We start from the raw sequence: 19,665 nt of genomic DNA, 5'->3' as shown, positions 1-19,665 counted from the left end.
TGTACTTCCTCTGAGCTTAGCTTCCCAAGTTTGAGATGCTTTGTCCTTGCAACAATGTAAGAATGGCTATCAAGTTTCCGTCGCTACGGAGCTTCCCCCAGTCTTCTCCCATGACTTATATGAGGATGTCTTCGATTTAGTGAAATGACACATCATGGCATTCTAGGCTTACCATAGCATGAAGCAGATCATCAGATAGGCATGCATGCCGTGGCCCCTGGAAGTCATCATAAGCAAATCAAAGAGCCTCCTTTTCAATGAGAACCCAAAACGGACGAGTCTCACTTTCAGAATACTCTCTATCAAAACTTAAATCTATCGTTAAGACTATAGCAGCCATATCTACCCCTCACAAAAAAGAACCAACAAAATAGTAGACATAAACAAAAACCAGAAAAAGAGGGCATTCTTCAATCGCTCTGTTCGGGCATCAGCAAAGCGCCCATGAGCATCGAGATACTGACTAGGGAGCCCAAGCTTAGCAGGAGGCCAACATCGCTCGATGAGCATTTTATGCGTGGCTCATATGCCCATGCATCAAGGGCTGCCACCAATGATGAGGACGGCTGTGATGCGGTGCTCTCAACACTGCCATACACATCTGAAGATGGGGACTGCCTGGCATGAGAGACCCCAGCTATAAAAAGATGGAACGCAGGGATGTTAGCTTCATGTAAGCTTCAGCATGACATGGATTTTGCAGAATTGTGGATAGGGGGCTTTAGGCCTTTCACGCGGGAGGATTGCTTAGGAGATGGGCAAGCGAGAAAGCTAAGCAGGGCCGCCAAAAACAGAAGAACTTACAATTAGACCCAGACGCTTGGTCCACAGCCATAGCCATCCTTAGGCTGTGGAGCAAGTGGGTTGAAAAAACATGCAGTTTGTGGCAAAGCCACTGCAGCTCGATGTGCAACTTGCTGTTGAGCTCAAGTCCGGTAGTAAGCAGCAGCTTTCCTGTCGGAAATGCAGCCGTCGCATCCTCGGGCAGAGCCTTTGCGGCAGATGGCAGTACAGTAGCCCACGGAGGCGAGTCTAGGTTGTCTTCGGAGACTTGAGCTTTCTCCGTCTTCGCTTTTGCAGGATACAGAGAAAGTCGCTCAGCCTGCTGTGATACAGAGATAGAATCTGATAAGCCCAGCGGCACCAATAAAGGAATAGACGTATTGCAGCTCATGCTTGGGCTTGGGCAACACGTTTCCGCCCATGATCTGAGCGGTAAAGGTAAAGGTCTAGCTCCAACCCCAGTCTTGGTCTCAGCCTCGAAGTCGGCAGGCGCATGCTTAACTACGACCAAATTCTGTTGCACAAGGCCAGCGCAATGCTCATGTACATGGCTAGGAGCAGACACGTCGATAACGGGGAATAGGTGCGGCCAGCGAAAGCCAGCATCGAACAAAGTAGCAGCAGTGCCTGCAACGGCAGCAACCGTAGAAATGGCGGACCGGAGATGCATGGTGGGTCGCAAGTTGGACCAAATAAAATCAAACTAATGTGGGTTCGCAAAAGCAAAAAAAAAATAAAAGAAAAAATTAAGGTCGCCAGGCTAGACGACAGGCCGATGTTATGTATTGTGAAAAATGGAAGCCTAACTCGAAGGCAGCGACATAAAATCGATAGAGAGCAAAAGAAGAAAGGAAACAAATCGGAGGGTCAAAGAGCTAAATAGGAGGGCTCTCAATGAAGAAGTCAAATATTTGTAGGAAATAGCCAAAAACAACAAAAAGAAATTGTCTCTTGTGGGCTCAGGAGGGAAAGAATGCACAGCGAAAAAAGGCAGGAACGGGGGTTCGCATTCGACAGAGGAGACCACGGAAAAAAAAGAAGAAATAGAAGAGAAAAAGGAGCCCGTCCTAAGACAGGAAGACCAACAAGTCAAGAACGGGAAGAATAAAGCGAGCAACCAAGCAGTTGAATTAGTGCGCGTGGGGGTGGGTTTGGCTCATATAGGAATTTGTCTTCCACGAGGAGAAGAGCCATATCAGCCCCTATCGGCTTTAAGGACAGGATTAGGGGTGTCAACATTTATAGATGAGCGAAGGTGAGAGTAGTAGAGATAAGTAACTGCTTAAAGGACTTCATCATCCATTCTCATTCGCGACTACAAACTTCGCAATTGCAATCTTTCACTGCGCCGCTTCGTGTCTTGTCTGATACAAAGTTGCAGTTGCTCCGCATTGATAACTAGACCTTTGCCATGCCTACCTTGTTTTGGGCCCTTATCTGCATGAAGTCCCATCCACATATCAGCCATTAGCCAATCCCGTCAGCCTAGCAACCCATCAGCACCATTCAAGAGCCTTCTAGTCTGACAAGAAGGAACCATTGTGCAAGATACACATTCACGCACGTACATACGTACACACGGTACACATGGCAAGCCAAAGAAAGAAAAAGAGGAGAAAACCAGAAAGAAAAAAGACTGCGACCACTCAAGTAGCGTGGGACTGTTATCAGAGGAAAGAAGATAAAATCGTCAGCAAATAGTCAGGTTGGGAAATAGAAAATGGAAAGTGCAAACGATTACTTTGGCTTGCCTTTTCTGTGCCTATCTAGTGTTCTCTCCGCTTCTCAGGTCTAAGAAGAGTCAGCAGCTAAGAAGAAAGAGATAAATTATCGGCCAAAAGTATAGAGGCGGTAGTAGCTTCTAGCAGAACTAGATGCCGGGATCGCGCGGGATATGCAAGTACCAGCAAACAACAGGAGGCGTTATCATCATCTTAGGCATGTCAAAATTTCAAGGTGCAAAGTTACATACACATTTGCAGGTACAAAACTAGAGGTCCAAGGTCCAACTTGCCAACCATAAGCACCTTGATAGCGAGCGCGAGCTTTCCGAGAAAAGGAAGGAACACGCAGTAATACAACAAGCGAATGCTCTAAAAAGTCATACGACGGCAGACTACGAATCCCGGGCTTCTCCCCTTCTCCGCGCCCTGCCTTCCTTATCTCCCCCCGGTCCTCCACCGCCGCAAACGGAAAGGTCACCTTCCTTCCCTCTTTCTTTCTTACTAGGCAAATTCTCGCCCTCTTCCCCATTCCCCCTTCCCTTTTTCCGACTCAGACCCGAGATTTTCTCGAGCGTTCCAGCCTTGGGCCAGCCAGTCTTAGGTCTCTCGTTCTTCCCAAAAGCGGTTTTTTGCACCTGCTTCATGTGTACACTTGGTAATCAGGGATGTATTAGTTTGTCTTAGGACGAATATTTGACATACAAGCGAGAAGAAAAACAACAACAACAATGGCATAATCCTGAGAAACAAGCCCTGATAACACAGTAAGAAAAATAACCCTTGGCCGTTATTACGCCTCACTTCTTAAGCCCAATCCCAACGCCATCTTGCTCATAGCTTCATCCCCATTGCCTTCGCCACACGCATAGACTGTCGGATACTTAAGTCCAGCATAATCTCCTCTGATCCGCCGGGAATAGCATATGCACGAACATCGCGGTACAGGCGCTCAACCTTGCCGCCCTGGCCACCACGTGAGTACGACAGGCCGCCAAAGATCTGTGACGCCTCACGCGCGCAGAACTCGAAGGTGACAGTGGCCTGGGCCTTGAGCGAGGCGATAGCGCCACCTAGACGTAGCATAGCTTCGGCCTCGCCCATCTTTTCGCACTGGTAGATAAGATTCTCTAGCCAGTTGTAAGACGCCTCTATCTGGCGTGCCATGTGAGCTAGCTTCAGCCGGATGACGGGGTGGTCGATCAGGCGCTTGCCAAACGTCTTGCGTTTGCTGGCGTACTTGACACTCTCCTCAAAGCACACACGACTGAAGCGCAATGACTGGATGATGATGCCAATGCGCTCATGGTTGAAGTTTGTCATGATCACGCGGAAGCCCTTGTTCTCCTTGCCAATTAAGTTCTCCACGGGCACCTTGACATCCTCAAAGGTGATGTAAGTAGTGCCCGAAGACCACACACCCTGGCAGTCCATGCGACGGGTCGATACGCCAGGGCCGCGTTCAATCAGCAGTAGAGACACACCTTCCATGCCGGGGCCACCAGTGCGCACGGCTGTTGTGAAGTAGTCGCACCAGATACCGTTGGTGATCCACTTCTTTTCGCCGTTGACAATGTAGTGCTTACCATCGTCACTGAGCTTAGCCTCACATGTGAGGTTGGCCACATCGGAACCAGCATCTGGCTCGGTGATGGCCAGGCAAATTCGCTTGTCGCCGGCTAAAATGCCCGGTACGATGCGGTCCAGCAACTTCTTATTTCCGAACTTGATCAGTGGTGGGCAGCCGATGCCGAAGCCTCCAATCATATTCCACACAAAACCACCCGATGCGGCACGTGATAGCTCATCAGTCAAGAGCATTTCATGGAACAGATCCCACTTCTCTGTCGGCACACACTTAATAGTGTTCTCCTTGGAGTACTGTGTGGGGTACTTGATGCCTAGCAGACCAGCCAAATACCCACGGCGGCCCATCTCCTTGTAGATTTCATGAGGCACTTCCTTCTTCTCGTCCCACTCAGCAACATTGGGCTCGATGACGGTGTCGACCCATTCGCGGATCTCGGCACGCAGCGTCGCGTGGGTCTCATTGAAGTAGGGGGAGTGGTAGTTCTGGTACCAGTTAGGGTCGCCAAAGGGCACTTGGTCGCCAAAAGGCTCGAGGGCTTCTGAAGGCTCGCTGTGTGATGATGATGACGACTTGGCTACGGCAGTCGATGGGGTCGCAGGCTTGGGTTTCGAGGCCGCGGCAGGTGGAGCAGGAGCGGCGGGCTTGGGTTTGGTGTCGAGAGAACCAACAAGGAGTTGCGGTCTCCACTTCTTGAGCACGACCTCGCTGTGGTACTTCCAGAACTGCTTGGAGGCATCCTTGCCGGCAACGCGCATGAGGATTTTCTTACCACCTAGAAGGACACGCGTTGTTAGCAATGAGAGGCGAGAGAGGAGAAGAAAAGGGATATGGAGAGGGTAAGCAAGTACCTGGGTGGTCTTCTTGGAACTTGGTCACATCGTAGACATCTTGATCGATAGTGATGAAGAGAGAGTCGGGCTTATTGTGGCCAGAAACCTCGGCAGCGGTAAAGGTTTTTGACATGGTGGGCAAGACTTCGAAGACAAGTGAGGAGTCAGATGAGCAGCGATGATACGGTATGGGGTTGTGAGAAAAAGATGAGAGAAGAATGATAGAGTAGATAGATTATGTTGTTGTGGGAGGGTACGCACGGAGATAGTGGAAAATAAGAAATTATCGTAAAAAAAAGTCAGAATTTTTTGCCGCCCAGGTCGTCGTGGGAAAGTCCGCGCACTTTATAAAAAAACCGACAACGAGAAAAGGAAAGAAATTCCACCTGTGTTTTCCAACACAATCACATGTCTCGGTTCGCCCTTTTGGTGAGTGAGCCTGAGTAAGCTTTGCGGCTTGGCAGCTCAGCTTGTTTCTTTTAGGCCTTGCCAAAGCTCTCTTTCTTCACATTGTCCATTAATGGCTAAGACAGAAACCTACACACTGTGTCCTACTCATATCGCATGCTGATGCAAGGACAGTGCGCATAAATATCTTCACACGCAGCGCGTCTCTTTGCTTCTTTTGCCGAGGCAAGTTTCTGTGCTGTGCTTTCCGCTTTTAGTCTTGCTCTACAAGCTACCCCACAAAATCCGTCGCCTCCTTGTCGTCGTTTCCCTTTGACATGGGGAAGGGAGAAAGTCTCCAACAGGAGTCCAGCCAATCACAAGGATTGTGATGATAATAGAGTACCATGAAGCAAGCTAGCGAAAATGAGTGCCAAACCGAGGCAAAGGAGCTCACAAAAGGGCGGAGGAGAGTTCCAGATGTAGAAAAACGGCCCCAAGGCAATAAGGATGTCGATTAATTCTGAGAAAGGAAAAAAAACTGGGGGTAGAACTTCGGCCTCCTTCCCGTCTAACTCTTACGCTGATGTCATAGGCCTGTAATGAGTCCGGTGAAGCTCGGCCCCTTGCCTTCCCTTTCCTTCACGTGGCACAACAATAGTGGCACGTAAACAAAATGGTTAATCGCGAACTATGTTACTAAGTATTATATTATTAGTCTACCCATTGAGTTCCCATCATGAATAATCATCAAAGTACATAGCGTGTGTAAGCTGTGAGCCCTGCAGCATCGTCGTGCAGTTGTTTGTATATTCGCCCTCTCTTCTCAAGCACCCCGTGGCCGCGCTTTGGCCGCTGCCTTGGCCTTCTTCTCATCCTTCATCTTCTTTCTCTGTGCCAAGTTCTTGTCCTCAGCCTTGCGCTTCAGCGCCGATTTTTCCTCTTGTGTCTTGGGAACAACCTTGAAGAAACCCTCGAGTCGGCTTTGCTGCGATGACTTGAGGTTCTTCTCGAGCTTGGCGGCTGCGCCTCGCACACGGTCCTCGGAAAATCCCTTCTCAACGACGAGGAATTGCACAAGGCCCTCAACATCGGGCTTCTCCCACTTGAAGTCGCACTCAGGGTCTTCGGCCGGCTTCACGTCTGGCTCAAAGAAGAGCTGGCGTGCGTCCTGATACGGCCACGGATCCGGGACTACAAACTTCTTTTTTGGGTCGTTTTTCATAAACTCCACAATTTTCTCCAGCGAGCCATGCTCACGCATCAGTTTCAGCGCCGTTGTTGGGCCGACTTTAGGAATGGGATCAAGATAGTCGCAGCCCAGCAGAATGCAGAGGTCGACAAACTGTTTGCTTATTAGTACTTGCTTCATCAATCTGCCGCGCAACAGTCTTTCCCCTGCTAACACATACCTGTTTGCGATCCATTTCTAAGCCTTCAAGAACTTTGTCAACCGAAATCTCCTGGATTGGTTCCTTGCGCATTTCACTGAAAGTCAGATGGCGCAGCAAAACCGGTGAATCGAAACACAAAGTATCCATATCCTCTGACGCTGCTCCGTAAACGCGCCCGCCTCTAGCTAGTGCTGCGCACTGTGCCTCGGCCTCGGTAGGCGCTATGAGGAAAGGCACACCCATGAGCTTCAGCAGCTTTTGACACTCTGCGTTGTGTTCACGTGTAACGCGCACAGTACGACGCGCAAACTTCTCAATCTCCTCAGCATCGCCAGCCTCCTTGGCCGCCTCTAACGCCGTGGTGGCTTCCTGTTTACGCGCAGTGCGCCGCGCCAGCTCACCGGACTTGAGCTTCGGTGGTGCCCCATCAAATATGTATACCGGCTTAATGCCGTTGTCAATTATTCGTAGTGTCCGATAGAACATGCCCATCAGGTGCGAGGTTGTCTGGCCATCTTCGTTGGTAAGCACTTCGCCATTAGAGCGCACGGCAATAAGGAAACTGTAGATGCTCATAGACGCGTCCTGGCGGGAGAGGGAGCAAGAAAGATGCTGTTAGAATGGTAACTGAACACCAAGTGTTAGATTTGTATTGGGGAGGGGGGCTCGCTTACAATTGCCACCTTGCGGCCAAAGTGAGCCTTGATTTCCGACTCTCGGATGGCTCCTGGAGCATTCTCCTTGATGATGGAGAATAGCTGTTTAATACCCATGATGGCTAGAAAGCGAAAATCGGCTATGGCGCGCGTGCGTGTGGACGTGTAGATGAAAAGGCTAGACTTGAGCGTCAATAAAAGTCTGCAAACGCAAATATGACAATGGGGTAGACTAGGAACTAACAATCCAGCCAACAGGTTTCACACTTCAGGTGCTAGGTTGTGATGGCCTTTCGCGCTATGCTTCACTCAACTGCCGCTCTAGTCAGCTGTCAGCAAGCTGTCTCAGAGCAGCACACAGCTGTCAATGGACGCTTTTGGCAGTCTGTTTAGACCCACCTTTTTTCTGTAATGGCAACGCCCCACCCACAACCAACACTTTTGTTTACTTAGTGAACCACCAATATACGTTGTCTGTCTGTTAATTTAGTCCAATAAGGTAAGCGCGATTCATAAGAAAATAGGGTCGCCTTTTTCCAGCTATTGAACAAGCAAACAAGCATAATATTGTAAGGGTTAAACCCTTGACAACAACGGCGTTTTATTTAGCACTCTATTTCGGAAGTTTAAAAGGTTGTTCAACTGTAGTGATGCATAGTTTCAGCCACACTGTGGCACAGCCACGTGACCGACCCACATCACATATTTATACCTAGTCCTAGAATTCTCTGTAGATAGATTAAAATGAATATATTCTCTATGCAAAATCACCACAACAGGTTATGAGCCCTTAACTCGATCGATTCAGATACCCTCCATTCCTAGATTTACCATCCGCTCTACACAATAGCGACAGTGCACAAGTACAATTTTCAAACCTCACACGATTTTCAAATTTTGAGTTAAAACCAACCCAACCACCATGGCCAACAAGACTCTTGCACCTGGCATCTCTGTCCACCCGTCTACACTCGCTACCTCTTGAACATGGCTTCAGAATAAGGAAGAATCAGTTGACCCCACAGCAGTCAGGAACTGGATCCTGGACTTGGAACTTCCGACCATCGACGAGGTTCCGTACAGCAAGTGGTGCGAGAAATTCCAGGAGGCCATCATCATCACGAAAACATCGGCTTTGTTTGATGATGTTAAGTTGGAAGATCAGACAGCCCAGATTCTTGTAACTCGGAACACCTGGCGCAAAGAGCTGAGTCGATGCGCGCCATTGCGGTCGACTGCGGAAGACGCTTCGTTTCCCGACATCCTGCGCTCGATACACAAGAGGTGCAAGGATTCGGAAGTTGCTACCACTGCTGTTGCCTACCTGGAAGTGACCTCTCGGAGGTTGACCAGTCTCAACGACTTAGGGAAGTTCATTTCCTACCTTCGGCCCCGCGTACCTCTATGCGAAATCAAGATACCGAGTTTCTTTGTTTCTTTAGCTATATTTGTATACTCCCAGTTGGTTGAGTTCGACAGGGCTGTGGCAGAGAAGGTACTTGAGTGCGGTACGTCGGATGAAATTTTTACCGAGTTGACTGAACTGGAATCCAAGCTCGTGTCGTCTGAGTCAAAGCAAAAGTGCGGCTACTGTGGCAAAAATGGTCATGTGGAGAAAGTGTGCAGGCAGAAGAAACGGGATGGGAAGAAGGACTCTGAGAAAACGAAAGGGAATGACAAGCCAACTCCGAAGGTTAACTCGCTTCGATACACTGGGGAGATTCTTATAGACTCCGGTGCAGATACGTCAGTCCTACCAAACAGAGAACAATTTTCCACCTACTTCCCTTCAACTTCCTTTGCAGAGGCCCTGGGTGGCACAAACGTGAAATGTTTGGGCCAAGGCACCTTTGAATTCCCTGATGACCAGGGAGCTCTTATCAAAATTGAAAATGTTATACACGTTCCTGGTGCTCAACCCCTCGTGTCTGAAGGACAACTTGAACGGCTTGGATACAGGTGGAATGTCCATCCCGATGACACCAACTTTTTGGACAACCGTCGGGGCTCCACCTTATCAACGTTCTGGAGGGGACTCAGGAGATGGCACAATGTACTTCCCAAGGTTTCAGCCTTGAAGGCCACGACAGACTGGCATCATGTGTTCGCACATATTAACAACCACTACGTTCAACGTACCCTCGCACAACACGGATTGAAAGCGGAACTAGACAGCGAGAAATGCCAATCTTGCATCAAGGCGAAGATCACACACAGCCCGACGTCCTCGACAGGGTTACGTCGATCGAATCAAGCCCTTGAGTACTTACATCTAGATCTGGTTGGAGGTCAGAATTCCCTACCACCCGCAACATCCTCGACCGACTTCCCACTTGCCAATCAGTTTTTGCTGGTAGTAGATGAACACTCCTTGTACAGGTGGGCGTTTCCTGTTCACAGCAAGAAGGACGTGTCGATACTGATAGAGACACTCCTTGACCAACTCAAGAATCAGATGGGTCGTTATCCAAAAACATTACACTCTGATGATGCCTCTGAGTTTAAGAGCAGTCAATGTCTTCTACTAGCTGAACGGCGCGGCATTACATGGAGTCGAAGTGCAGGCTACGCACACGAACAAAACGGTATCGTTGAAAGAAGCGTTCGCACTGTCTGTGAGTCACTCTGCGCGACTCATGAAAGCGCAAGCCTCCCCAGCAGGCTTTGGCCAGAAACACTGCAGGGCATCCTATACATTCTGAACAGGACAGCCAACTCAGTGGCCAAAACCTCTCCATACCAGGTGCTTTACGGCAAACTTCCGGATATCAGCCACCTTCATCCTATCGGTTGCCGTGCATTCTGGCCGATAGAAGTGAAAAAGAGGGATAAGATTCAACCGAAGGCCACATCCGGCATACTTCTCGGTTTCCATTCCTCAAACTCCTACTATGTCCTGGAAGATGGACCCAACAAGCGTGTCATCTCGCGACGTGACGTTACGTTTATAGATAGTGAGTTTCCCCTAAAGTCGCAAGTTATGGCTCTGAAAAGTCGGATGGAATTTCCCGTCGCCCAGGCGCTTTCCGGACCTGAGAAGGATAAGTGGCTGGAAGCCATGCACAAAGAAGTACAGACCCTCGAGTCGTTTGACTCATGGGAAGTAGTTCCAGCGCATTCAGCTCCACGTCGACCGATGAACAGCAAATGGGTTCTTCAAAAGAAAGAAGATGGGTCATTCAAAGCTAGATGGTGTGCCTGCGGCTACGACGAAGAGATACACACAGATATAAGCGCTGAAGTCTTGAATGGCGTATCGCTCAGGATGATGTTAGCCCTAGCCGCCTCGCGTGATCTGGTGTGTCATCACATAGACGTTAAGTCGGCATTCCTCAACGCAGACTTGGACAATCCGGAGTACATAAAACCACCTGCGCACATGGGCTTCCCTAAGGACCACGTACTCAAGCTGAAGAAAGCTGTATATGGTTTAAGGTCTGCACCCAAGCGCTGGCAGGAGACGCTGAACAAACGTCTTGTGGACATTGGCTTTACACCATTGAAGAATGACAAGACGATATTCTTCAACGGTACAACTTGGATTGCGGTATATGTCGACGACATGCTCGTTATGTCCAAAGAAGTCAGTGATACACTTGACGCAATCTCCAGTTTGTCTAACACCCTTCAACTACGTGATCTCGGTCCAGTGTCCTCCTTTCTCGGGATTAAGGTGGAACATTTGCCTACAGCATTAGGCATTAGCCAGAAGCCAAAGATCGAGAAGTTGGTTGAGAAGATGAATCTCTCTCAGTGCAGAGGAGCATCGTTACCGATCAGCAACGACAATCTCATCGATCAGGAATCTGAGCCACTCTCGGAAAGCGAACACGAACGGTATCGAAGTATTGTTGGGTCCCTGCTCCACATTTCATTTTTTTCGCGACCAGACATATCATACACGGTGATGAGACTTGCATCAAGGACACACAATCCCACGACCTCGTGTCTCCAGGCACTTAAACACTGCTTGAGATACTTACACAGGTCGAAGGATTATTCACTTGTGTTCCGCAAGAATCCCGACCATGATATTCAGGCGTCTACGGACAGCAGCTGGGGTAACAATGTCTCCCCACACGCTATTTCAGGCAACGTATTCACGATAAACGGGTCAGCGATTATGTGGAGGGCGCGCAAGCAGACCCTTACAGCGCAGAGTACCTGCGAGGCTGAGTATGTCGCTGCAGCTGGACTGGCAACTACGGCTACATGGCTAAAGCCGCTTTTTGAAGAGGTGTTTCAAATCGAGGAGGAGGCGCCGATTGATACGCAGATGGACAACCAAAGCGCATTGGCGGTTGCCAACGGCTCGAAAGTATCCACGCGTAACAGGCATTTCCTCATCAAGCAGACATCTCTGAGAGAGGCGATACAAGCAGGTGTGATCAAAGTCACATATACTCCCACTGATCAAATGATTGCGGACGGGCTGACAAAGGCGCTGCCCAAGGCAAAATTTGAGGAATTCTTGTGTCGATTAGGCATGAGAAAGGGGGAGTGTAGTGATGCATAGTTTCAGCCACACTGTGGCACAGCCACGTGACCGACCCACATCACATATTTATACCTAGTCCTAGAATTCTCTGTAGATAGATTAAAATGAATATATTCTCTATGCAAAATCACCACAACATTAACGTACTTGCTTACTAATTCATCAGCCAGCTGCTAAAAGGGCGAGAGATAGGCATCCGATTACGCATGTGGGAGTGAGGCAGCGACAGACGTTGAGGTATAGACCCGCATATTGCTCGATGCAAAATCCTGTTATGTGCATCGAGCTTAGCAGTCCTAACTGCTACTCATGATAGAGGTGACGGTGACAGCGATATAGCTGACGATGAGGCTATGCGAATCAAGAAGCAGGCAGCTAAGCTAGCGAAGGCGGGGAAAGGCGTGTGTTACGGCCTAACAAGAAGGTTAGGATCAATAGGAAGGAGACAGATGCACCTGAAAAGTGACAGAAGAAGTAAGCAGCCAGGGAACAGTGCAAGAAGATCCAGCAAACCAAGATGGAAAGAAGAAAGATGGCAAGGAACACCAAGAATAGCATGGGCCGCGGAGGGAGCGAGAACGGAGAGTAGGAGGACAGACAGAGATGGGGCTTAGGCTGTTTAGGCGCACTTGGCAGCTCATGGGTAACTGTGATTGCGTTGCGTTGAAAACAACCTCACGTAGTATCTCTTGGGGTCACAAACCTACTTGCATATGGTATCCTTGTATGTGGGTTTGTGTGCGTCTATAGTTCCTGCATGTATCATAACGCATATGTGCCTTGATACTACTACTAATATGCAATGGTCTGTAATAATAGATAGTTGGGAACTGATCCAACGGAGTTAACACTCCAGACAAAATTGTAGCACAGCCTGCAAGCATATTATCAATCACAACCTTTACCCATGGTAATATGGCCTGTTGTTTTCTCTCTCTTATCTCTCTCTCTCCTCTTGCCGCTGTCACCTCTTCTTTAGACACTTGTTCGAGTCTTTTCCCATGGCAAAAAGCAATAATCATCTTACCTTCTGCTCGTGCATTGGAGCACGTCCCCCAAAAAAGAACACTGTGGGTAAATTAGTTCTACTGATAAAATTTGCCGTCCGTATAGCCACTTGAAAAGCTTGGACAGTCGTCTATAAAGGCATCGGAGCGGAGGAAATTGAACAAACAAAATGCTTAGCCATCACGTAATATACAGCTTCAGCGTCTAGGAAGTCAGGAAGTCATTGGCAAATAGCCATAGCACAACATCATGTGTCGTGTTTTCTTGTGGCCAAAGCATTAATGCCCATCTTAAACAGTCCTATCAGGGTAATGCCGACATGGCGGAGGGTATGTCGTGCACCAAACATGACCAAGAACTAGATCGATAGTCTTATGGTATTGTAAAGATGGAGATGGCGCCTAAAAAGCACCCAGGGTGTCTCGAATATAAAAAACAGATCGGTCCGCATGTTCTATCAGTAAGGCTTTTCAAACCACCATCCTCTCTGACAATCAAGCTGATATTTACCTTTGGAACATCCTAACCATTGTGCCTCTCTCCCGCCACTTGCGCTCTTATTCGATTCTACTTGCCCACCATGAAATTCGGCCAGACCTACTCTCTCATACTTGCTGCCGCTGCCACTTCTGTGTTTGGCTCTCCCGTGGCCGAGAGCCAGGCCCAGGGACCTTCCATAATCAAAGTCAAGCTAGGTGCTTATGGCTTCGAGCCACATGAAATCCAGGCTGAAGTTGGCGACTTGATCCAGTTCCACTTTGGCAAGGGTATTAGCTCTGTGGTGCAGTCGGATTTCGATACCCTTTGCCAGCCATTGGACGGCGGCTTTGTGTCTGAGACCTTTACCGTGGACATAACATCTAGTAATGGAGAGAGCAGCCACGTCTTTGAGGTGCCCATCACCAACACCGATCCTATTGCTTTTTACAATGGTGGCAAGGGCAAATGCAATCTCTACGCCTATTTCGGTGTTATCAATGGCGTTGAGGGGACTGACCAGTCGTACCAGGCTCTAAGGGCCAAAGCCAGAACATCTGGATCTAAGCAAGTCAGCCGTGACCCTGGTGAGGCTAAGGGCGGTGAAACCAAGCCCAACCCCGATTTTGTTGAAGAGGACAAGGAGAACCAAAAAGAGGAAGAAGATGAGGAAGAGGAAAAGGACGAGGAGGAATAGAGGGGTACCTTGCTATGCTAGTAGACCGGGACTAGGTTAGAAGAGCGTCCTTTGTGATTCTGGACAAGTATATACATAATAACCGTGCTTTACGGGTTCCTTTCTGAGCGAGCTACTTTTGTGGCGCCTGCGCTGCTGATGGATACGAGTATAGAGTGCACTGGTAATGGCAAGCTAAGGTGCTATGATTGATGTATGACAGCTGGAGCAAAGGGGACTATAGTGGCGGCAGTTTTCCATCAAGTTCCAGTCCTCAGGCTAGAATGTCTGCTCCTTTTGTTATCTTGCGTTATGAGGAAACATATTACCTGCTAGCTAATGTAGGCTAATTACTCTGTAGCGAACCTTGCACCTTGGATTAATGTACCGGTGCGTAGTAGCATAAATCGTTTAAGCGGGAAGGATGCGAGACCTGAGCTTCGACAAGATAGACTGACTGGTCTGCGCCTGTTGTCTGCTGTCCATTGGTCTTGGAGCGATTGTCTTTTTTGTGATGTATTTTCTGGCGGGTTCCTTTTCCTCGTACTCGCGCTGCAGCATTAGCTGGTAAGTTTAGATTGGCCGAAAAGAAGCGACCGTCATAACTATGGCGGCGGATGACTGAAGCTGGAAAACGCTACATGTCACGCGACCACCTGGAGTCTTTTTTTATTCTGTGGAGAATCTGCCTCTAATGGGGTTAAAACTGGGTAAACCGTGGTATAAAATACTACATAATTGTGCCTATTAATAGGGCTTAACTCCTTAAGAAGTTAATGGAAAAATTAATAGGCTTCACAACATGGGGGAAAGGTCTTGGAAAGCCTAGGGAAACTGCCTGCCTAAGCAGATACGCTTAATAGCATCAGGATATGGGTCTGTGGATCTGTGGGTCTGTGGGTCTGTATTGGTATTGGTAGGCGACCCCTACATGCGCCCCCTACCAGGTTTTTTCTGGGTCATCTAATAAATTAATTTATCATCTTGCCTAATTAAGATTTTGACCCCACACCAGCGATGCAGATGCAGCAGATACACCACACCAAAACCAGATACATCAGATACATCAGCTGGAGATCGAGGCAGGCAGACACTTTAGCAGACGCTTTAAATTCTGTAAATGCAAACAACATAGCAGACAGCGTAGCAGACAACGTAGGATTAGAGACATGGAAGTGCCTGACTTTCAAACATTTACTCAGCCGGCCACAAGTACGAAGTGTAAGCTGTCTGGATTTGAGAAAGTTGGGCTTACGAAAAGGAAAGCTTCAAAATGTAGCAAGTATCATCAGGTTGGCCATATGATAACTTCGAAAGCCAGCCCTCTTAGGTATTCAGAGCTATTAAATGTATAATTTTCACTGCATTGTTTGTTTCCATCTGCTGCTACTGCTGTGTCTTGAGTCTACTTGCTGGTGCTGCCAAGGGCTCACGAACGTAGTGAGGGGGGCGCATTTAGGACCGCCAGCGGCAAAATCTTGATTAGGTAAGCTAATAAATTGATTAGATAATCCAAAAGGGGGGGGGGCATGTAGGCGTCACCCTATTGTGTCGTGGGCTAAATTCTCATTTGAACGGCAGCACTGTGCAAGCTGTAACTCTTTTTTATTTTCCTCTTTCAAATCGACATTATCTGCCCTAGCGTTGCCTACTTCTTGCACCTTCGCTTAGGGCTTGACTACTGCGTGTGCGTGTGCGTGTCCCGGGAGACAGCGATGGGTGTCTACCATGAGAAGAGTGACGTTGTGCAGTGCATAACCTCCTCGTGGTCATGTCACATCCATCAATACTCTGTCATATGGCATTTGGACTCCCAACAAAAGAGTAATGGCTTTTGCCCGTGGCCATCCCATCATCATGTGACTGCACGCCTATCTACCCGTGTCTGTGGCTGGCCATGAATCTTAGGGTTGGGTCGGACCCATCAGCATCTGCCTGATATCCTAGTGCGTATCGCTGCCGGCTTCGTTCGCTCTAAACGTCCTATGACGCATGTTACATCTTGTCTACTTGGGCTTCTGTGGTATTGGCCACCGTTTCTCGAGCAATGATCCTAGCAGTAGGCGGAAAAACTAGACTGATAAACAAATGGCCCATGATAGTTGTCCTAGTCTCTTGTGAAATGGAGCCTCGGCAAGCAGGGACGTTGAAAGAATTGAATCAGCACTGTATGTAAATGGTGCATCTCAACTGTCTAGGACTACAGGCTCCTTTTTACGCTTGCCTTTTGATTCAGCCGCTCTCTTTACTCCTTTTCTCACTGGTATACTTCATTGTTCCTTTGTGACTCGGGCCGCCGGCGGATGGAAATGATGTAGCCATATCGTGATGAGATAAGGGCATGGCCATGTTGTTGGCGAGACCGAGGTTACTTTCATGCTGTGCATTTCACAGGGCTCGAGTTAATGGGATTGCATGCTCTATGCTAATGAGCACTGAAAAGACAAACAGATGAACAGGATATAATCAGCTTACCCGATGGTGCCTAGATGAGAGAGAAAGCCCCCTAACAAATTCTGATCCTAGGATCATGATCTTCTAAGGTGAGCTTGCAAGAGGATGTCTTCGTCGAAGCTAATCTCGATCTAGAGTATCGTCACAAAGAGGTGGCGGAAAAGAAGACTCGGCGGCTGATAAAATCCTTTGCCTTGTGGATGATTCTCCTAGGCCGTGGTTGCTAAACAGACTTGTACCGAGGAACTGACTCGATGCATTACACACCTTCGCTCACTCACTGTCTTTCCCGAAGAACCCACGCCGACTGCAATCATTCACCTGTGCCTCGAGACCAACGATACCCAAAGGGCAGTGAACCCAAGTCCCGCAATCACGACAACCATAATTGTGAGGGATATCAAGCAGAAGGATAATGATCGCCAATGTCATTTTGAGCTGGTGAGCATGTACTTCTGCAGCGCAAACACTGTGCATGGCTTTTAAGCTATCCAGAAACATTACGTATATTATCTAAGGCCATATCCCGTCGCGTGCAAATGACAGTATTAGTGCGTGCGTAGAGTTTGACTTATTTACTACTAGGTTTCCCTCCAGTTTGTTTGGACTAAGCCTTTCCAGCCTTCCGGCTCTCAGGCCACCTCCAGTTCGTAATTTCATGGGGATCTTCGCCGTTCTCAAACGAATAAGCCTTCGCCTTGGCCCTTGACTCCAGTAGCGCCTGTTTTGCTACCGCCCCGGCCTCTCCCAGTTCCTCCTTAATGTTGTCAATAGCGTCCATGGCCAAGCTAAAGCGGTCAGTTCTGTTGCGAATCGCCAGCTCAAGCGGGGTGTCAATGTTGCCCTTTTCGTTGTATCCACGCACATGAATGTTGTGCGAGTTTGCCCGATGGAAGATGAGTCGGTGCACTAGCCACGGGTAGCTATGGAAGTTGAAGATGACTGGCCGGGTGGCCGTAAAAAGTGTTATCCACTCGACGTCCGAGAGGCCGTGTGGATGGACTTGCGGCGCAATCAGCTTGAACAGGTCGACTACGTTGATGAAGCGGATGCGGAGGTTGGGTAGATATTGAAGCAAAAGATCAACGGCAGCAATGGCCTCATGCGTGCTGATATCGCCACAGGATGCTATGACAAGGTCGGGCTCTGCCTTCTTTGTGGCTTGGTTGGGGTTTTCCGTGCCGTTGTCTGTGCTAAACTGTGGCCAGATGCCAATGCCTTTGGTGCAATGGTCAATGGCTGCTGGCATGTCAAGATACTGCAGATGATCTTGCTTGTCAGCTACAACCACGTTGACGTAGTTTGTGCTCCTGAGGCAGTGGTCCATGACCGAAAGAAGACAGTTGCCGTCGGGTGGGAGATAGATGCGAACAACTTCGGGGCTTTTGTTGACAATAACATCGAGGAAGCCAGGGTCCTGGTGGCTGAAGCCGTTATGGTCTGTGGGAGGCTAGTTAGAATCTTTCTTTCTCTTTCCTTGCATCTCGTCCTGTGTCTTGTTTCCTCTCTCGCATCTCACTTCTCGCTTACCTTGGCGCCAAACAACGGCCGTAAGTAAAATGTTTAATGACGGTACCTTGGCACGCCATTCCACCTCAAGACATTTTTCTAGCCACTTGCAGTGCTGGTTCACCATTGAATCAATAATGTGAACGAACGGCTCATAGCTGTTGAGGAGGCCATGGCGGCCAGTCAAGACATAGCCCTCTAACCATCCCTCGCACGTGTGTTCTGATAGGATTTCCATCACACGGCCGTCATGGGCAAGGTTGCCGCCATCCTCATCCTCAAGCAGGTACTCTCCCATCCACACCTTTTTTCCGCTCTCATAAACACGGCCTAGCTTGTTGCTTTCTGTCTCATCTGGGCCAAACAGCCGGAACGATGTCGGGTTAGCCTTGATGACATCGCGGAGAAACCCACCAAAGTTGGCCATGCTTCCAGCGAGATTCCCGGCCGAGACCTTGACGGGTATGGCGTAATTGCGGAAGTCGGGCATGTCAAGCGGCTTGTATAGCTCCCCCCCTCCGTTAGCAACCGGGTTGCCGCTCATACGTCTTGGGCCATCGGGACACAGTTCCCGAAGTTCGTCCGAAATGCAGCCCTTTGCAAGGAGTCTTCCGGGCTCGTAGCTCTGCATCCAGGTTTCCAGGAGCTTCAGGTGGTCGTGGTTGGTGAGAGGGTCTGTGATTGGCACCTGGTGGGAGCGCCAAAAGCCGCTTAGATAGTGTTGATCAAGCTTGCGTGGTGCTGTCCAGCCCTTGGGCGTCCGCAGGATGATCATAGGCCAGCGGGGGCGCACTACTTTGCCTGTCTCGCGACACTCTTGCTGGAGTTTGCGAATCTCGTCAACGCAATGCTCCATGGTGCTAGCCATAGCCTGGTGCATCGAGTTGATGTCGTCGCCCTCCACAAAGTAAGGGCGCCAGCCATAGCCAACAAACAGGGCCTCAAGCTCTTCGTGAGAGATGCGAGACAGTACCGTAGGGTTGTTGATTTTGTATCCATTCAGGTGAAGCACTGGCAGAACGGCGCCATCAGTAATGGGGTTGAGGAACTTGGTGCTATGCCACGAGGTGGCTAGAGGGCCAGTCTCAGACTCGCCGTCGCCAACAATCGTCAGCGCGATTAAACTAGGGTTGTCGAAGACGGCGCCAAAGGCATGCGAGATGGAGTAGCCCAGCTCTCCACCCTCGTGAAGCGAGCCGGGGGTCTCGGGTGTAGCATGGGAGCCTATGCCTCCCGGGAAGGAGAACTGCTTGAAGAATCGCTGCAGGCCCTCGGGTCCACGGGTCATGGTGGGGTAAACCTCCTCGTAGACGCCCTCTAGCCACGATTGAGACAGGACAGCAGGGGCGCCGTGGCCCGGGCCGGAAATAAAGATGACATTGAGGTCGTGCTTTTTGATCAAGCGGTTCATGTGCATCCACGTAAAGACCTGGCCAGGAGCAGAGCCAAAGTGGCCCAGCAGGCGTAGCTTGAGATGCTCTTTCTCAAGCGACTCTTGCAGGAGTGGGTTCTCGCGCAAATAAATCATGCCGAGGCATAGGTAGAGACTAGCTTTGAAGAAGTCATTGTACTTGCGGATCTCATCACTGGTCAGAGGGTTTCCCGGAACTGATGTTCGAGCTTTACCAAAGCAGGTGATAGCAGCACCCGGAGCAGAAGAGGCAAGATTGTTACCAGGCAT

The 19,665-nt window shown here is 49.2% G+C and overlaps 6 protein-coding genes across 6 annotated transcripts; 2 read left to right on the top strand and 4 right to left on the bottom strand.

Annotated features, from left to right (window-relative positions):
• Positions 1–410: 410 nt before the first annotated feature.
• Positions 411–1,453, bottom strand: HOO65_050692 (uncharacterized protein; the record flags this gene model as incomplete). The annotated part of the gene is made up of 2 exons (XM_071003475.1): positions 411–463; positions 805–1,453. The coding sequence occupies 2 exons, from the start codon at positions 1,451–1,453 to the stop codon at positions 411–413; spliced, it is 702 nt and encodes a 233-aa protein (XP_070858751.1).
• Positions 1,454–3,338: 1,885 nt separating this feature from the next.
• HOO65_050691 (Acyl-CoA dehydrogenase apdG) lies at positions 3,339–5,058 on the bottom strand (the record flags this gene model as incomplete). The annotated part of the gene is made up of 2 exons (XM_071003306.1): positions 3,339–4,867; positions 4,944–5,058. The coding sequence occupies 2 exons, from the start codon at positions 5,056–5,058 to the stop codon at positions 3,339–3,341; spliced, it is 1,644 nt and encodes a 547-aa protein (XP_070858750.1).
• A 1,080-nt stretch (positions 5,059–6,138) lies between these two features.
• HOO65_050690 (Flap endonuclease 1) lies at positions 6,139–7,479 on the bottom strand (the record flags this gene model as incomplete). The annotated part of the gene is made up of 3 exons (XM_071003390.1): positions 6,139–6,657; positions 6,725–7,318; positions 7,381–7,479. 3 exons carry the CDS (start codon positions 7,477–7,479, stop codon positions 6,139–6,141), a joined length of 1,212 nt encoding a protein of 403 aa, XP_070858749.1.
• An 805-nt stretch (positions 7,480–8,284) lies between these two features.
• Positions 8,285–11,878, top strand: HOO65_050689 (Retrovirus-related Pol polyprotein from transposon TNT 1-94; the record flags this gene model as incomplete). The annotated part of the gene is made up of 3 exons (XM_071003128.1): positions 8,285–8,317; positions 8,360–11,199; positions 11,350–11,878. The coding sequence occupies 3 exons, from the start codon at positions 8,285–8,287 to the stop codon at positions 11,876–11,878; spliced, it is 3,402 nt and encodes a 1,133-aa protein (XP_070858748.1).
• Positions 11,879–13,448: 1,570 nt separating this feature from the next.
• Positions 13,449–14,042, top strand: HOO65_050688 (uncharacterized protein; the record flags this gene model as incomplete). The annotated part of the gene is made up of 1 exon (XM_071000990.1): positions 13,449–14,042. One exon carries the CDS (start codon positions 13,449–13,451, stop codon positions 14,040–14,042), a length of 594 nt encoding a protein of 197 aa, XP_070858747.1.
• A 3,040-nt stretch (positions 14,043–17,082) lies between these two features.
• Positions 17,083–19,665, bottom strand: HOO65_050687 (putative phosphoketolase; the record flags this gene model as incomplete). Its single annotated transcript, XM_071003192.1, has 2 exons — positions 17,083–17,915; positions 18,006–19,665. 2 exons carry the CDS (start codon positions 19,663–19,665, stop codon positions 17,083–17,085), a joined length of 2,493 nt encoding a protein of 830 aa, XP_070858746.1.

The sequence above is a fragment of the Ceratocystis lukuohia genome, assembly GCF_044167205.1.
Source record: "Ceratocystis lukuohia strain C4212 chromosome Unknown Supercontig5_pilon, whole genome shotgun sequence".
NCBI classification, from domain to species: Eukaryota; Fungi; Ascomycota; class Sordariomycetes; order Microascales; family Ceratocystidaceae; genus Ceratocystis; species Ceratocystis lukuohia.
The sequence above is the reverse complement of the archived record's forward strand: the minus strand, read 5'-3'. Positions and strand labels throughout refer to the sequence as shown.